The 14,530-nt window shown below is 37.5% G+C and overlaps 1 protein-coding gene across 10 annotated transcripts in view; it reads right to left on the bottom strand.

Moving 5' to 3' along the window:
* The window catches only part of ATG10 (autophagy related 10), a 204,946-nt gene that overhangs the window by 56,660 nt on the left and 133,756 nt on the right, over positions 1 to 14,530 (bottom strand). For all 10 annotated transcript variants that reach the window (XM_036309767.1, XM_036309760.1, XM_036309764.1 and 7 more), the window contains one exon: positions 13,506 to 13,644. In XM_036309767.1, the coding sequence (XP_036165660.1) occupies positions 13,506 to 13,644 (139 nt within the window). The remainder of the gene's footprint in view (positions 1 to 13,505; positions 13,645 to 14,530) is intronic.

Here is a 14,530-nt window from a genome sequence, read left to right as displayed (position 1 = left end):
GTGAAGGGACCTGAGATGAGTAAAAGCTTTACTGAACAATAATTCCCCTTTTCTTTGTTTAAACGACTTCACTTATTCACCTATATTCTTAACCACTCAAATAATGTGCTTTATGAAGACCACACGGCAGAAGATAAGTAAAATAGAAAAATAGACATCTAAGTTCAGAAAAGGAAGCAGGGAGTGAACCTAAGGACTTCTAAGCACCCTCTGCTAGAAAGGAGGTGGCCTGACTGCTAGAATCTAGTGCTACTTGACCCATCCAGAGCTATCAAGTCCTCAAGACTTACAAGTGTGCTATGTTTCTTAGACAAGTGGTCAATATCATTTAAAGTCATCAGTATAGTAAGTTATTAGACACAAAGAAATACTTGGTTACCAAATGCAACAAAACTTGGGGGGATAATCTACTAAAAAACAAAACTAAACTAAAGGCATTGTACACAGACTTATAGGGTATAACTGGAGATGGGGTTAGGAGAAAGATTCGGAGCCTGGGCTGAATTTGAATCCTGGTGTTTGCATTTCTTCTCTATGTGGCTGCAAATGAGGATGGTAATTATTTTAAAATCTTGTTCTCATGAGGCTCACATCAGCGAACAAACTCAGGACTATGTTAGATACCTAATAAGAGCTAAATAAATATTAGGTGCCTCCTCCCAGCCCCCATTGCACTATTCCAGTAATGCGCAAAGCTGAAAGAGTCCTTTAGAGACCATTATTTCTTAGAATTTTCCTATGTTTCTATACTGTGCACATTGTGTTTGATATAGTAATACACTAATACTACAGGCAGAGCATTTCTCATGTTTGACCTGAAAAGTTGAACTTTTCCTCAACCTTTATTTTCAATAAATAGCAATAGAATATTTTGATACATTTTCAATAAGTATCTTCATCTTGGCATTTATCTGGCGGCAGGAGACCATTATCGTGTGATAAATAGTTTTATTCCATTGACATTTCCATGTCTGTAAAATGAACAAGATTTATTCATCCAATTAACATTTGAATGTCATGTTTAGCTACAAGTTAAAAACAAGCTGCCTTCAGTATCTGTGTTATATTGTTTTCTGAACACATTTACAGAGTAGGGCCAAACTTTGCCCTTAAGATAAGCACTACATGTCTTCAAAATATGCACATTCCCGTGTGTGTGTGTGTGTGTGTGTGTGTGTGTGTGTGTTTATGTTAGAAGAGGAGAATAGGATTTTAAGTACTTCAGTGTCAAACAGCAAATGAAATAATCAAATTATAAAAAGATGACATGCTTTCAAAATAATTTTCAGATGTCGAAGTTAGAAGAAATCAAGTTATAAGATAATAGAATGTTAGACCTGGTACACTTACTAGTTTTATAAATAAGGCAACTAAGGTCTTGGGAAATATGCATCTGCCAAAATGATGCAGCCAGTATGTGACGGTAGTAGAGCTGGAGTTCAAGTCTCAGGACTCACAGCTCCATGCTCTGCCTGCTACTTACTCCATGCTGTCTCTGAAGGTGGAGGCTGCACCTATCCTTTCCCACTGCAGTCCCGCCATGTGTTCTCAGCCTCTCGCACATTGCAAATGCTTCATAAATATTCACTGAGTAAGTGGCCAATGAAAGAAAGGCTTCCTTAGCTTTATTTCCTCTAAGACAGAGGACGGCTTTGAAGACCTGGAGAAGAATCCTGGTTTAGTATCTGCTAATCAATAATGATTTTAATTTTATTCCTGAAAATATTTTTTAGTCAACAATCTGAGGATGAAGTAGGTGGTTTGGATATTCCCACTGTCAAAACCCTGCATACTCTGTGAGAAACAGCCATCCAAATGCACAGCAACAGCACAGCAGCACAGCAACAATATGGAGACCCAAAGCAAAGGTTATAGAATATTGTCATCAGATTTGATGCTAGAATTGAGGTGATGTGCCATAAGTTTTCAAACAACACTAAATTTAGGGGGAAAAAGATATAATACCTTCGAATACAGGAATAAAAAATGATCTGGTCAACTTAGAATAACAACTACAAGGAGTTAATAATTTCAAAACATAAAAAATGCATGACACTCCTATATGCATGTTAATAAGAGTGCTACTTACCAGTTGCTATGAAGAGAACAGTGTATTTTGTGAATAGATGTGACTTTGTTCTCTATTGCATTTACAGAATCATTTAAAAACACACGTATTAATGGTAGTTAAATGAGTGCTTGAGTAAGCTACCTTGACAAGTGTGTCAATCTCTCCAGTTTCTGCTGACCATTTACACGGTAGAAGATCTGGGTAATATAGCTTTGTCTCTCTCACATACAGATACAATGAAAATGATTATAAAAAGGATAATGTGGATTCCTTTCCTGAGGCTTCCTCATTTGTTTGCTTAGTCATAGCTCACACCTTCACGATCAAAGACATACAAGAGTTAGTTTTGCCTTCTTTTGTACACCAACTAATTTTTTTTACCTAATCAGCAATATCTTCATCCATGTCATACACTACTGACACCTAAAATATATTCAAATATGGTTGTGGCTAATTATTCCAAAAACAAAATGGAGCTTTCAGAAATCCCAATGAAATCATTGCACTGAGTTAGTCAAACATATAAAGAACCACTTCACAAAATAGAGCTTAAATATGGCAGACATTTTAAGAATGTTGTAATAGTGTATCTATTCGGTCTATATACAAACCTTTAGCTTAAATTAAAATGTGGGCATAAACAAGTACTTGCTTAAGCTCATGTAACACATCATATGCCTTCATGTTCAGTTCAAAGTATCTTCAATCAGAAACTTTAAGCCCTGTTAAGAGAGTCTATTTTTTCTGTCTGGCCTCAGTCAGAGGAGACATAAGCATACTCAATCAACAACTCTCTAGTTTCAGACCCTAGATATTCGATAGCACCAATTTGAACATGCTTGGAAATCTCATTAATCACACTGAGGCTGAGAAGCTCAGTGTAATCCCTTGCATTCTTGAAAAAGTGAAACAGAAGCCAAAACAATTTCAGAAGTAGCCCACAAAGTGAGCACGGTAAATTAAGGTCATTTATTTCACAATAAGCATTTACTGCATGCCTACTATGTGTCTCTATCACCTGAAATGATACTACACATTTGAGTTAAAGGAATGTTCTGTCAACAACCTAAAATGTCAATGACAAAACAAGAAGAGACATTGGATGAAAAATGGAATAATTAAAAAGTACAATCTTTAGCAACTGCCAGTAGCATTTAATTTAACATTTTCATATAAAATCTCTCAATTGAATAATAACCTACATGTCAAGTAATCTATATATTACTCAAAATGTGCAGCTTTCTAAATTAAATTTCTCAAGGTTATTAGTTTTCATGAACCAAATAACAATGTGAAATATTTCACGAGCACTACCTAACTCCAGTACAAGCACGCTGAAGTAACCTTTATCTTATTGTGCGTGGTTTCACTAAAGCTCATAACTCCTGAAATGAAGATTACAGAAAGTATAAATTATTTAGAGTAAGTTTAAGAATAATGTTCTGAATGTGGTCACTAGAAATAAAAAGAGTGGGTTTTTCACAATGAAATATGCCATTATTCAGTATATTGTCTCCAAGAGTGCTTGAAGAATATAAAAATTCATGTCATACTCCACAGTAAGACAGCGATGATGCTCCACCAAAGGGGAAAATTCATTTTTGCTTCAGTGAGAAAATTACATTGTGATATGAAATGAGTGTTAATTGTTCATGTGCATTCATATCAGCTACTGTGCTGGCTAATTCTGAAATTTTTCTTTATCCCAACATACATTGTTTAGCATTTTGTATCTCTCTTAATCTTAGGAAATATGAATAAAAAATTCCTCAAATATAGATTCTTTTTACTTATGTATGGCATCAATTAATTGACTTGTGTTCCTTAAATGTTAGTTGTTATTTGAATGACAGCATCATGCAGTAAAAAAAAAAATGTGGGGGGAGGGGCCTAGAGTTTGAGCCTCAACTCCTTAGTTTCCCATGTACCCTTGAATGCATCATTGAACTTTTCTGAGCACTCAATTTTTACACATGGGCATGGGATAATAACAGCTCCTACCTTACAAGGTTATGTGAGGATCAAGATACATACCTCAGCCAGCACTGTTGAAAGGTACTATGTGCCAAGCCTCATTTTATGTATTAGCTCACAATCCTCAAAACTCTATGAAGTTGGTCTTATTATTTTTATCTCAAATTGGTGGCAGTTTGTACCTCTCTTGTGGTCCTTAACATATTCTTCTTGTTACAGTGAATTTCAGATGATGAAAGAAAGGAAACAAAGTTCAATATGTCCCCTCAAGGTCATAGAGTTAGTAAGTAGCAGAGCCAGGAATCAGAACCAAGGCTTCCAGCTCCAGGCCCTGCACTTTCACCATTATAATGTACTAGTAGCCCTGCACACGAATCCGTGCGCCAGTAGCTAGCTCACCAGTAGCTCACTGCCGCCCTCTTGTACTTCCCATGCCCCCCCTCTCCCCTGCCCCCCCTCATAGCTTGCTGCCCTTTCCCCTCCTGTAGTCTCTGCTGCCCGCTTGTGGCTCGCTGCCCCACCCTCCTGCTGACCCGTGATCCGGTCGTCACACGGTTGGTCGTTATGCTTCACAGCGTAACAACCATTTGCATATTACATCTTTATTATATAGGATGTCCTGAACCCAAGAGCTCTTTGAAAACCATAAAGGGATACACACATGTGAGTTGTATCTTTGACTTTGTTGCTGTTGTAACTAGTTGTCTCCACCCACACTGCCTAACCTAGGAGTCTCTAGAATTCTGCCTCTCCTGGTTTTCTCACTGGGCCTGGCCTGTCTTTTCCATCACTGCATGGACAAATCCCAAGTCCAGCAGCCGTGGCCTCTCTTGACTACTCCAGCTCAAGGTAATCTTTGCCCTTTGAGCCTTGGTGGCAATTTAATTTAAATCCAGCTTTACTGAGATAGAATGAACATATAACATTGTGGAAGTTTAAGGAATACAACATGATGATTTCATATACATATGTATTGGGAAATGATTGCCTCAATAACGTTAATTAATACATTCATTACCTCACATAGTTACCTTTTTCTGGTGTGTGTGTAGTGAGAACTTTAAAAAAAATCTACTCTCTTAATAACTTTCATGTATACAATACAGTTTTATTAACTATTCACTATGCTGTACATTACATCCCCAGAACTTACTCATCTTAGGGATGAAAATGTATACCAACATTTCCCCATTTTCCTCATCCTCCAGCCTCTGGCAAACACCAATCTACTCTCTGCCTGGTGGCAATTTTTAGCTCCCTTGTGCATATTCTTCTTGTTACAGTGAATTTCTAACCTGGCTTTTTTCCCTTGCTAGACTGAAAGCTCTGTGAGGGCATCATTCATCTCTGATTTCCTTTACTCATCTCTGCATTCCAAAAACTGCTTCATGCCTTGTGCATAAACATTTTACAGTGAATGAATAGATGGATAATCTAGAGTCATTAGCACAATTATTACTAATAATAAAGACTCAACAATCATGATGAGAAATTCATTAGTTAAGTGTTTCACGATTATATTTTAAGAACTTCATACTTATACAAAAACCCATGGTATTAAGTAGATGAAAATACTATGGATATTTGATTTTCAGTATTCAAACATACTTCCAATTTGGGAGAGAAATTCCAAAATAAATGGAAGACAGAGCCCCATTCTGTACCACTAAAGCCTAACAGAGGCATTTCTTCATCTTGTCATTCTTAATGCCTTCAGTTGATTTTATGATCTAACCTCCCAATAAGTGCTTTTCTGCTTATCATAGTCGGGTTCAATTATTTGCAACCAAATATACCTAACTAATATAGTCTTAATAAATGGTTTAAAACTCTTGCCTATTAATAATCTACATTCCAAATTATCAGCCCCAACTTTTAAAATGTTAAATATTTGCTTAGTAATTTTGAGTAGAAAATAAATGCAAGGTGTCTTTAAATCACATGATGAAGTTTATGAATGTTATAATCTACTAGTGGCCCGGTGCATGAATTCATGCACATTGAAAGGAAATTACTTAGAGGAAATATTTTAAAATCGCTATATGCCCTTTCTCTATAATAGAAGTGTCAACCAAATTCACGATTGACAATGACAGGTGGAAACACACAAGTGTGATTCGCACAAGCGAGAGCTTTATATGTGTGCGTGTCAACTTAGCCTTTTATATGTATAGAATAAACTTGCTTAATTAGACCTGCTTTCTGATTTTGCTAAACATTTTCCAGCCCAGTGAAGCACCCCAACTTCTCTTTCAGGTAATTGTCAGCAACACAGCAGTAAATATCAACATGAAGCAGATTATTATTGTAGATTACACAGGGAGAACAAAGGATAAAATATTTAATGGTAACTGCAGCAGTGTTTGACTATATTCTGTGTAGTGAGAAAACCTAAAGTCATTTTCAAGTTCCACCATTTCTTACTTCTTTTCAGTTGGACCAAGTGTCTAAGCTTTCTAAATCTCCATTTTCCAGCTAGTAATAAGAAAATAGGATTCCACTGAGTGTGATTCCTACGTACGTACTCCAGGACTTCTGTGAGGATCAAATGAGATGAGGCATGGGAAAACACTTCACAGACATTCTTTTAACGTGTAAAATGTTTGCACCTGGCTATAAAGCAAGTTGTGTTCCTGGGCTGAGGAAACTGCAAGGAGGCTAGTCGTCACTAGGGAGAGGAAGCTGGGCATTGCTATATGATGTCATTACCCGGTACCCACAGCGACTGTTAAGGGCTGGCCATGGGGCCTTGACCGCGTTGGCTACGATTTAGTGGGGTGTCGCTCCGGGCGGTGGCAGGGCCTGGGTCCCACTTGGGGGAAGCCGAGTGTTGCTTTGTCGACCAGCTCCGCGCTGCCGTTTCTCTATAAAATGGTGTGTTTCATGGCAGCTCCTGCATTGAGCATCTGCCCCTTGGTGGTCAATGCACATCATAGTGACCAGTCAGAAGGTGGGAAGGACACTTAGTATGTTAGCTTTTTATATAGATAGATTTTTATGAGAAAAATGCCCACCATACAACACGAAGAGGAATAATTTTGGGTCACTTGAAACTATCCATACACTGTGTTAAGAAACCTATAATAATGCATGATGCTGTAACTTCTCGTTTAAATTAAATTAAACACTTAACCTGGCAGAAGTACATACAAGCCCTTCTTGAGAAATCAGAAAATGTCCCAAGATACCACTATTCATCAGGACTCTGAGGACCACACCACAAGGTACATAACACTGCGTCTACTGATTCTAAAGCAGAAGACATTCTACTTTCAGTCCTATTCAAAGTATCCCGAGGTTTTGATCCGGCTTGTTGGTCTGACACCCCAGCACTCAGCATTTTGGATTTCTGGCTCTTTTCACACCTCCTTACTCCCGGAACATGGACCTCTTATGCCCGTAGCTGCATCTTGACTACCCCTATTCCACCACCAACCCAAGGAGAATGCAATCTCCACTTTCTCAGCATAACACCTAGTACATAAACTCGAATAACTCTATGACTTTAAAGGAGGAGAAAAGCAATAAACTAGTTTTGAGCTGTGCAGTGATTTTTTTCAGCATATTTTTAAAATAGGCTAATGAGTTTTTGTGCTATGCACACAGTAGGCAGTCATGTATGTTTTAATAGATTTTTCAAACAGGGCTGATTTTTCCAAGAGTAAGCAAATAAATGTTTCTTCCAGTACCACAAACAGACATTAATCTAGGAAAGTGAAAGTATAATCTCTTGCAAGTAAGGGAATAAATCATGTCCTCTTTCTGGCCTTTGGATCCATTTAAAATCTGTTGCTTTCTGTGTATGTGGTGTTTTTTTTTTTAAAAAAAATATGCTTTTATTAATTTCAGAGAGAGGAAGGGAGAGGGAGAGAGACAGAGAAACATCAATGAGAAAGAATCATTGATCAGCTGCTTTCTGCATGCCCCCGACTGGGGATCGAGTCTGAAACCTGAGCATGTGCCCCAACCATGACCTCCTCATTCACAGGTCGACGCTCCACCACCGAACCACACCAGCCAGGAGTGTGTGGTGTTTTATACTAACATAGGTCCCTGCAGTTTTGTTTCACATTTCTCTGACACCTTTTCTTTAATACACTTTTAAACCAGGGCTTGATTTTTCAATGAGATTCTTTTCCTATCATATGTTCCAACCCAGCATCCTACTTCTACGTTAATTCCCCATAATGTTTCAAACATTTACATGATTGAACAAATACTGTACTTTTCATTAAATTTCCTCTATTATTTGGACTTTTCAGTTTGAGTATATTTGTATTAATTAAATAAATTTTCATTATTTTTCTTAATAACTTTCACTGCTTGCTCTTCAAATTTCACTTTAATCCCGAGAATCTCTTTTTAATCTCCCCAAATTCATGTTCCATTTCATTATAACGTCTGGCTAGATTTACTAACTAGTTACATAAATATAAGTGGCATATATGAGCTTTTTGAAGCAATCTGTACAATCACAAAGACTCTAAATTAAATCATTTGTCAAACTATTTTCTATTTTCTGCTCATTGTAATAATTAACTAGAACCATTTTTGCCTCGGTCTTTACGTACCTCTCTAATCCACTTTTTTTTTTTTTCCTACTTTGTTCAACAAGCTGCTTTCACTCTCACTCTGTTGGCAATAATAATTTTTCCCTGAAAATATGTTCTTTCTAACTCATTTTCTCTAAGAGGTTATTATTTTAAAAAGTTTAATACAATGCTAACAATACAGGAAGAGCCAAACTCCTTTTACTAAAACTTCATTCTCCATGATTTATTTTCATCTTCATTTATTCTTCTGTTTTACTCAGTCATGATTTCTGCTCTAGGAAATCCCTCCTCTGGTCCCATTCACTTCTGCTCAATCTCTTTCAATCCAATCCCTTCCCATCCATGATCTAGTCCATAATTTGATCTCAAATACCTTTCAATCATTTCTTCCACAATTCATCTTAAGAAAACCCTACTGCAATCTGGCCTCTCCCTCTCTCCCAAATATGCCACGTTCCCTCCAGCCTACAGTTGGGCACTTGCCCTTCTCCCCTTTTCCAGCTTCTTTTCCCAGTTTCTTCAGAAAAGCCAACTTGCTACCTTCCCTTGCAGGTCGTTGGACAGAGGTATGGATTTTATTTTTATTCTCTAACTTCCTCCAACCCCCATTATTCCTGGGTCCCTATCATTCTCTTCTTTGCATTTCAAAGGCCTCCTCTTGTTCCAAAGCATGGACAAGCCTCTGCCTCCTCCTCCTTGATGAGTCATGCACTGTTCTCATCCTAAACTTTCCATTATTTGTCCTTTGTGCTGGCCTTTATCTTAGTTTGGTTCATGCTGCCTTTGAGAAGAAATAATTCTTTGGCTATTTCTTTTGCCCTATTTCTCCATGAGCATCCTTCAGGCATATAACAAGTGGACAGATCTTCCACATAAAATATCTGGGTTACATTTTTAATTCTATACTCTTCCTCCCTGGGCCAATAATAGAATAGATCTACAGAAAGAACAGACATTCAGTTGTTGAATGGGAGAAATGTTTCCCTCCTTATTCAAAAGCAGCCCATCTGACTAATTAAAGAAATATGTCAAAAATGGTTCCCAAGAAGAACCCATATGTCAGCCCAAGAGTTAACTATTTTAAAAATGAGAAGAACCACTTTGTCTATTTTTCAACAGAGATTGAGAACAAAGGAAAAAAGGAGGAACAAAGAAGAAATAAATCAGAATTCAAGCTGAAATATAGAAATCACTAGCTATATCAGTGAAATGGGGAAAATATATGAGCTTAGAACTGTAGTGAGGTCAAAGCCAGTAGGTATATGTAAGGTTTTTACCACGTTTCTGTTTTCCATCAGCTTTTGACCAAAGCCATGTCCCTAAAAGGGAAGATGAGACTTTAGAAGGTGATGGAATAATGGGGAGTAGATAGAAGCCTTTGGCATGATACAAATAATTTAAAATACTGTGTGTACTTAGAAAATAGGAAAGAAAAAACAACCACCAGTGGGCACTGACATCAATGCTTTGTGAGAATGGACTTCAGAAACTACAAAGCACTATTCAAATACAGGCTCTTTATTGCTACTTGACAGAAGTGCAAATGCCTCTCACCCACTGCTGGATAATAAATGGTGTTAAGTATGTCCCACTACCTCTCCCAAACCCATAATGACAAGAGTAGTCAAGGGGAAAGGAACAATGGAAAGAACGTATGTGTTCTTATAAATGCATGTTACCCCCTACAAAACTGAGCTCCTGTAAACTCACGTAGTAGAAATGAGAGGCCCCCAGAAGCAGAATCTGTCTCAGCATAGCTGTCTGCACAAAAGATCGAGTAAAAAAGTGTCAATATAAGCAAGGCAGCTGCTCTGTTGGTTTGGAGGCCCACCTTTGAGTCTTCAGGACTTTCCATTCTCCTTAGTCAACTAATCCTATAATCTCTGAGAAATATCAGACTAAAGAGTAACAATATATAGGTGGTTTGGGTCCTGAGTCTCCTGGAGACAACAGCATTAATTTCTCCCATAGAAACCCATCATAGCAGTTCAAATAGGGCACTATCACAAATGATTAGAAATTCCTCATTGGTTCATTCAATAAACACCTGCTGATGCTGAACCACAGTTGATATTGTGGGTATCAAAATGTCTTACTCATTTTGTAAGTACCCAATATTAATTTTCTTCTTCTCTCTTTTTAACTGAAAACTTTAACTTCTAGTTTACCATCTTATAGGGAACAGAGAACAAGTAAACAAATAAGTCTGTTGTGGTGCAACTTGTAACATGATATATGATATGATGCAATGTGATATGTTATGTGTGATTTGATACAATATGTCATGGAGTGACAAGAGCAAGTGGCATGTTAACTGAGTCTTAGGCAATAGTTGGCCTGGTGGACACAACAATATAAAGAAATAAGAGATAATTACAGTCCAATGGCTTTGCATCTCAAGAAACAAAATAAAGATTTCTTCTGGAATCTAAGCCAGTTGATTTAAAAAAAGGTACTATCAGTTGAAATGGAAATACTTATTATTTGCTTTTCCTTAAAAAAGAGCGGTATTAGAAGAAAATTCAGAGCAAGCTAGAGAAACTAATTTTTAATAGCAATCAAATGCAAAAGAAATTCTAAATATCTGCCAAAAACAAGGCTAACTGAACTATTTTTGAAGCAACAAAAAAAAAGACCCCTGGGCGAGAAATTTTATAGTCATCCTCCTTTCTAGGTCGAACTCTTTTAGAATGAGACAAAGAAAAATCTGGACCTGGAATAAGGGGAAGATGCTAGGAATCTAGTCACCACACTGACAGAGATTTGTTTAACAAACAGATGAAAAGCCAGAGCAATCAGATATCACAGGAAAAGTGAATAGATTGAGGGGAATAAATGAAAAATTATGACTCCAGAGTAAAGGATGATACATTTTTAGAACACCCATTGAGTTAAGTTAGGTGGAAAAGAGAAAAATCATTAGACTATGATAAAGGAAAGAACCGTTTTTCATGTTTCTCCACAAGAAAACATTCAATTTGCCCTCCAAAGATTAAATTTGATATTTTAATGTGTCTGAACAAGCACTAAATGAATTCTGAAATTAAAGCATTTCTAATACTCATTCTATATAGCTCAGAATGGGGAGGGGGAAGAACAATGAGTGTTTCTGCAGAAAACCAATGACTTGTTTTGGTTTTTCTTTATTAAGCATAATAAAGGAAATCTTAAAAGAATATAAATAGAATCCAAGAATGCTAGAGTTTTTGTGTGTTGTGTGTTTTTTTTAAGAAATGGAAAAGCAACATGCAGAAAAGATCTTAGGAAGTACACAAATTTCATTAAAACGTAATTGGACTTGCAGGAACAATTGCCGTGCTGTGCTGCAAGGGGAGCTGTTGGCACATAAGAGCCAAGCACACGCATGAGCTCATCCAGCAGCCTCGGCAAGACCCACTTCCAGCGAGAAGCAGTCATGTTTCAACACCTCCAATTCCCTAATGCTGACAAGCTAAACAACTTGTTTTGTCTCTGGGAGCTCTTCTCTGGTGATTAACTGCTTATGGTGAATACTAATTATATGAAAGTACAGTATTGAAGAAGTAGTGTCCTATTTCCTCTACCTACAGCCTCGACATATCTTTGAATCTGGAAGCCACTAGGTAAGAGCCGCTGCAAACCAAAACCAAGAAAGACATGTTCCTCCCCCTGGTAAACAAATGGATCTCCTCCTACTTTTTAGTAGAGCACAGAAACCTCCTCTAACCTCTGGGCTCCAAACCAAATCGAATTACAAAAAGAAGTGAGTGTTTTAAAGTCCTGTCATAATCATATGGATAAATCCGCAGCAAGAGTTTGTGAAGTAGTGAACTCTCGCTGTCCTCAATTCCCCATGTCCCATGCTGAAGATTTACCCCAAATTGTCAGTTCTTAGGAACTGCACCTCAGATTAAAGTCTTCTCACCAGGGAGCCTATGAGAATTTGTTCTTGTGTTTTAAATCCTAAGTGCTTTGTTAAACCGCCAACACCGCAAAATTAGAGACCATTAAACAATATAAGGCAGCAAGTGATTAAATCTACCAAATACACATTCAAAGCAGCTTAAGCTACTTTTTAATTAAAAATAAAATATCACTGGCTAAATTCAGATGTCTTAGCTATCCAGAAAAAGTTAGAAGTCTGTTCAAAATGCAAAAAGCTGCTGATGAGCCCAGATAGAGAAGGAGAAATAGAGTAGGGGGTGGACTGGGGAGGTGACTCCTTTTGTCCCCGAGCCCAGGGCTGGCAGGGCCTGGAAACGCTGACCCGGTTTAGCTGGAGGACATGAAGGGGAAAGTCACGGCTGCGCTGCAGAGTGGGGACTCTGTGGTTGCTGATCAAATAAGCTTTATTAGCAAAGGCCTCAGAGGAGACAGAGTGTTCCACCTTCTTGGCAAGGGGAATGAGTTGAGTAACAGCATTGCAGGAAGTGAAGGCACTGGAGATGTATAGATGGCCAAAGGAAATATCAGTGCTGTATTTAAGTATAGCTTAAACTCATTGATAAATAGTTCTTGAAGCAATTATTAGCATTTGGGGGGAAAAGCATGGGGGCTTTGTGTTAATGGGATCGCTTAGGATTGAAAGAAATTTTTACTGTAAAGTTAGAAATAAATAAACATTGTACCTTTAAGTTGTTCCTACTTGTTTAAAGTAAAGCAAAAAGGGCCAGGGGGCTTAGTCAACGTTGGGCAGGAGGCCAAGAATCTGAAGATCAGACTTATGGCTGGGATGATATCATTCACTCTGAAGTCCTGATACTCTTTCTAAAACATGAGAAAATTTACTGGTAAAACCTTACCTCACCCACAGTTTTCTTATTTTTAACTCTATTTTTTTTTCCTCTCAAGAATAATTTTCCAAGTCTGCTTTCTGCCTTAATATGTAAATGTTATGAATTTACATTTAGCTTCCAACATGGTCTTACCTAAAAAGCTTGCCCTGAAGTAAAGCACAGGCACTTGGTAGCTACAGGAATACAAGACGTGATACTCATATTTAATCACTTCGGTTGCTGCTGTGGCCTCAGTCACTTCAGAATCATCCAGGGGTAACTCTAAAGCCTCCTGAAAAAAAGCAAAAGCAAAAACACAATGTTTGTCAATTAAAAAGGAGTCCATTAACCTGGAGAAAGATGCAGTTTTCTTCTTGCAGAATAATAGTTAAATAAATATAGAACCATGAGGTAAGAAAAAGGGAGTTTCCCTCATTAATGTTTATCATTTGAGTCCTGGGTAAATAGTAAAACCAGAAAACATTAGCATTAAGTAATTCCAGATTGCTTTTGAGAGACAAAGCAGCTCTGGGCATAGAAACAGGAAGGGGGGGGGGGGAAGCAAAAAGATCTATTACAACAGCAACTCTGAAAAATCTTTACTGTTCAATTTTAGCAGCAAGATGATGGCTATACAAGCAACCTTCTTCCCTACCTGTGAAAGCTAAAAACATCCTAACAATTGAACAAGAGGCTGTGAAATGTCCCTAAAGATTCTATTGTACTTGCCAAAAGATGATTCATTGTGTGCTGAACAATTCCCAGTTCCATTTTGAATAAGAAAGTTATTTTGCAAGAGGTTGATTTTGTTAGGTACATTTCAAAACCTGTGCTGAATTTGTTTTATTATTGTGCTGTCTTTGGTATATTTCTACAATAAATCTTGATTTATAATAATAGAGGAGAAGGCAAATATTAATGCCAACTTAAAATGGGGTTTTGTGAGCAAAGATGGCTAGAGCCAGTTCATGTCTCACCCCATCATTCTTACTGGTTGAATTTTTAATGATGTACGAAGGTTTCTTAAGAATGTATCTAAACGTTTAGAAGCAATTAAATGGACATGTTGAGTCAGAATCTGATTCCACCCACATTCATTATTTACTTGGATTGAAGAATTTCCTTTGAAATTAATTTAGTAGAAGGAAAGAAGCAGGTTGGTTTGGCTCTTTGTACCT

This window comes from Myotis myotis, unplaced genomic scaffold, assembly GCF_014108235.1.
Source record: "Myotis myotis isolate mMyoMyo1 unplaced genomic scaffold, mMyoMyo1.p scaffold_m19_p_5, whole genome shotgun sequence".
Lineage (NCBI taxonomy): Eukaryota > Metazoa > Chordata > Mammalia > Chiroptera > Vespertilionidae > Myotis > Myotis myotis.
This window is presented reverse-complemented; position numbering and strand designations above follow the sequence as displayed.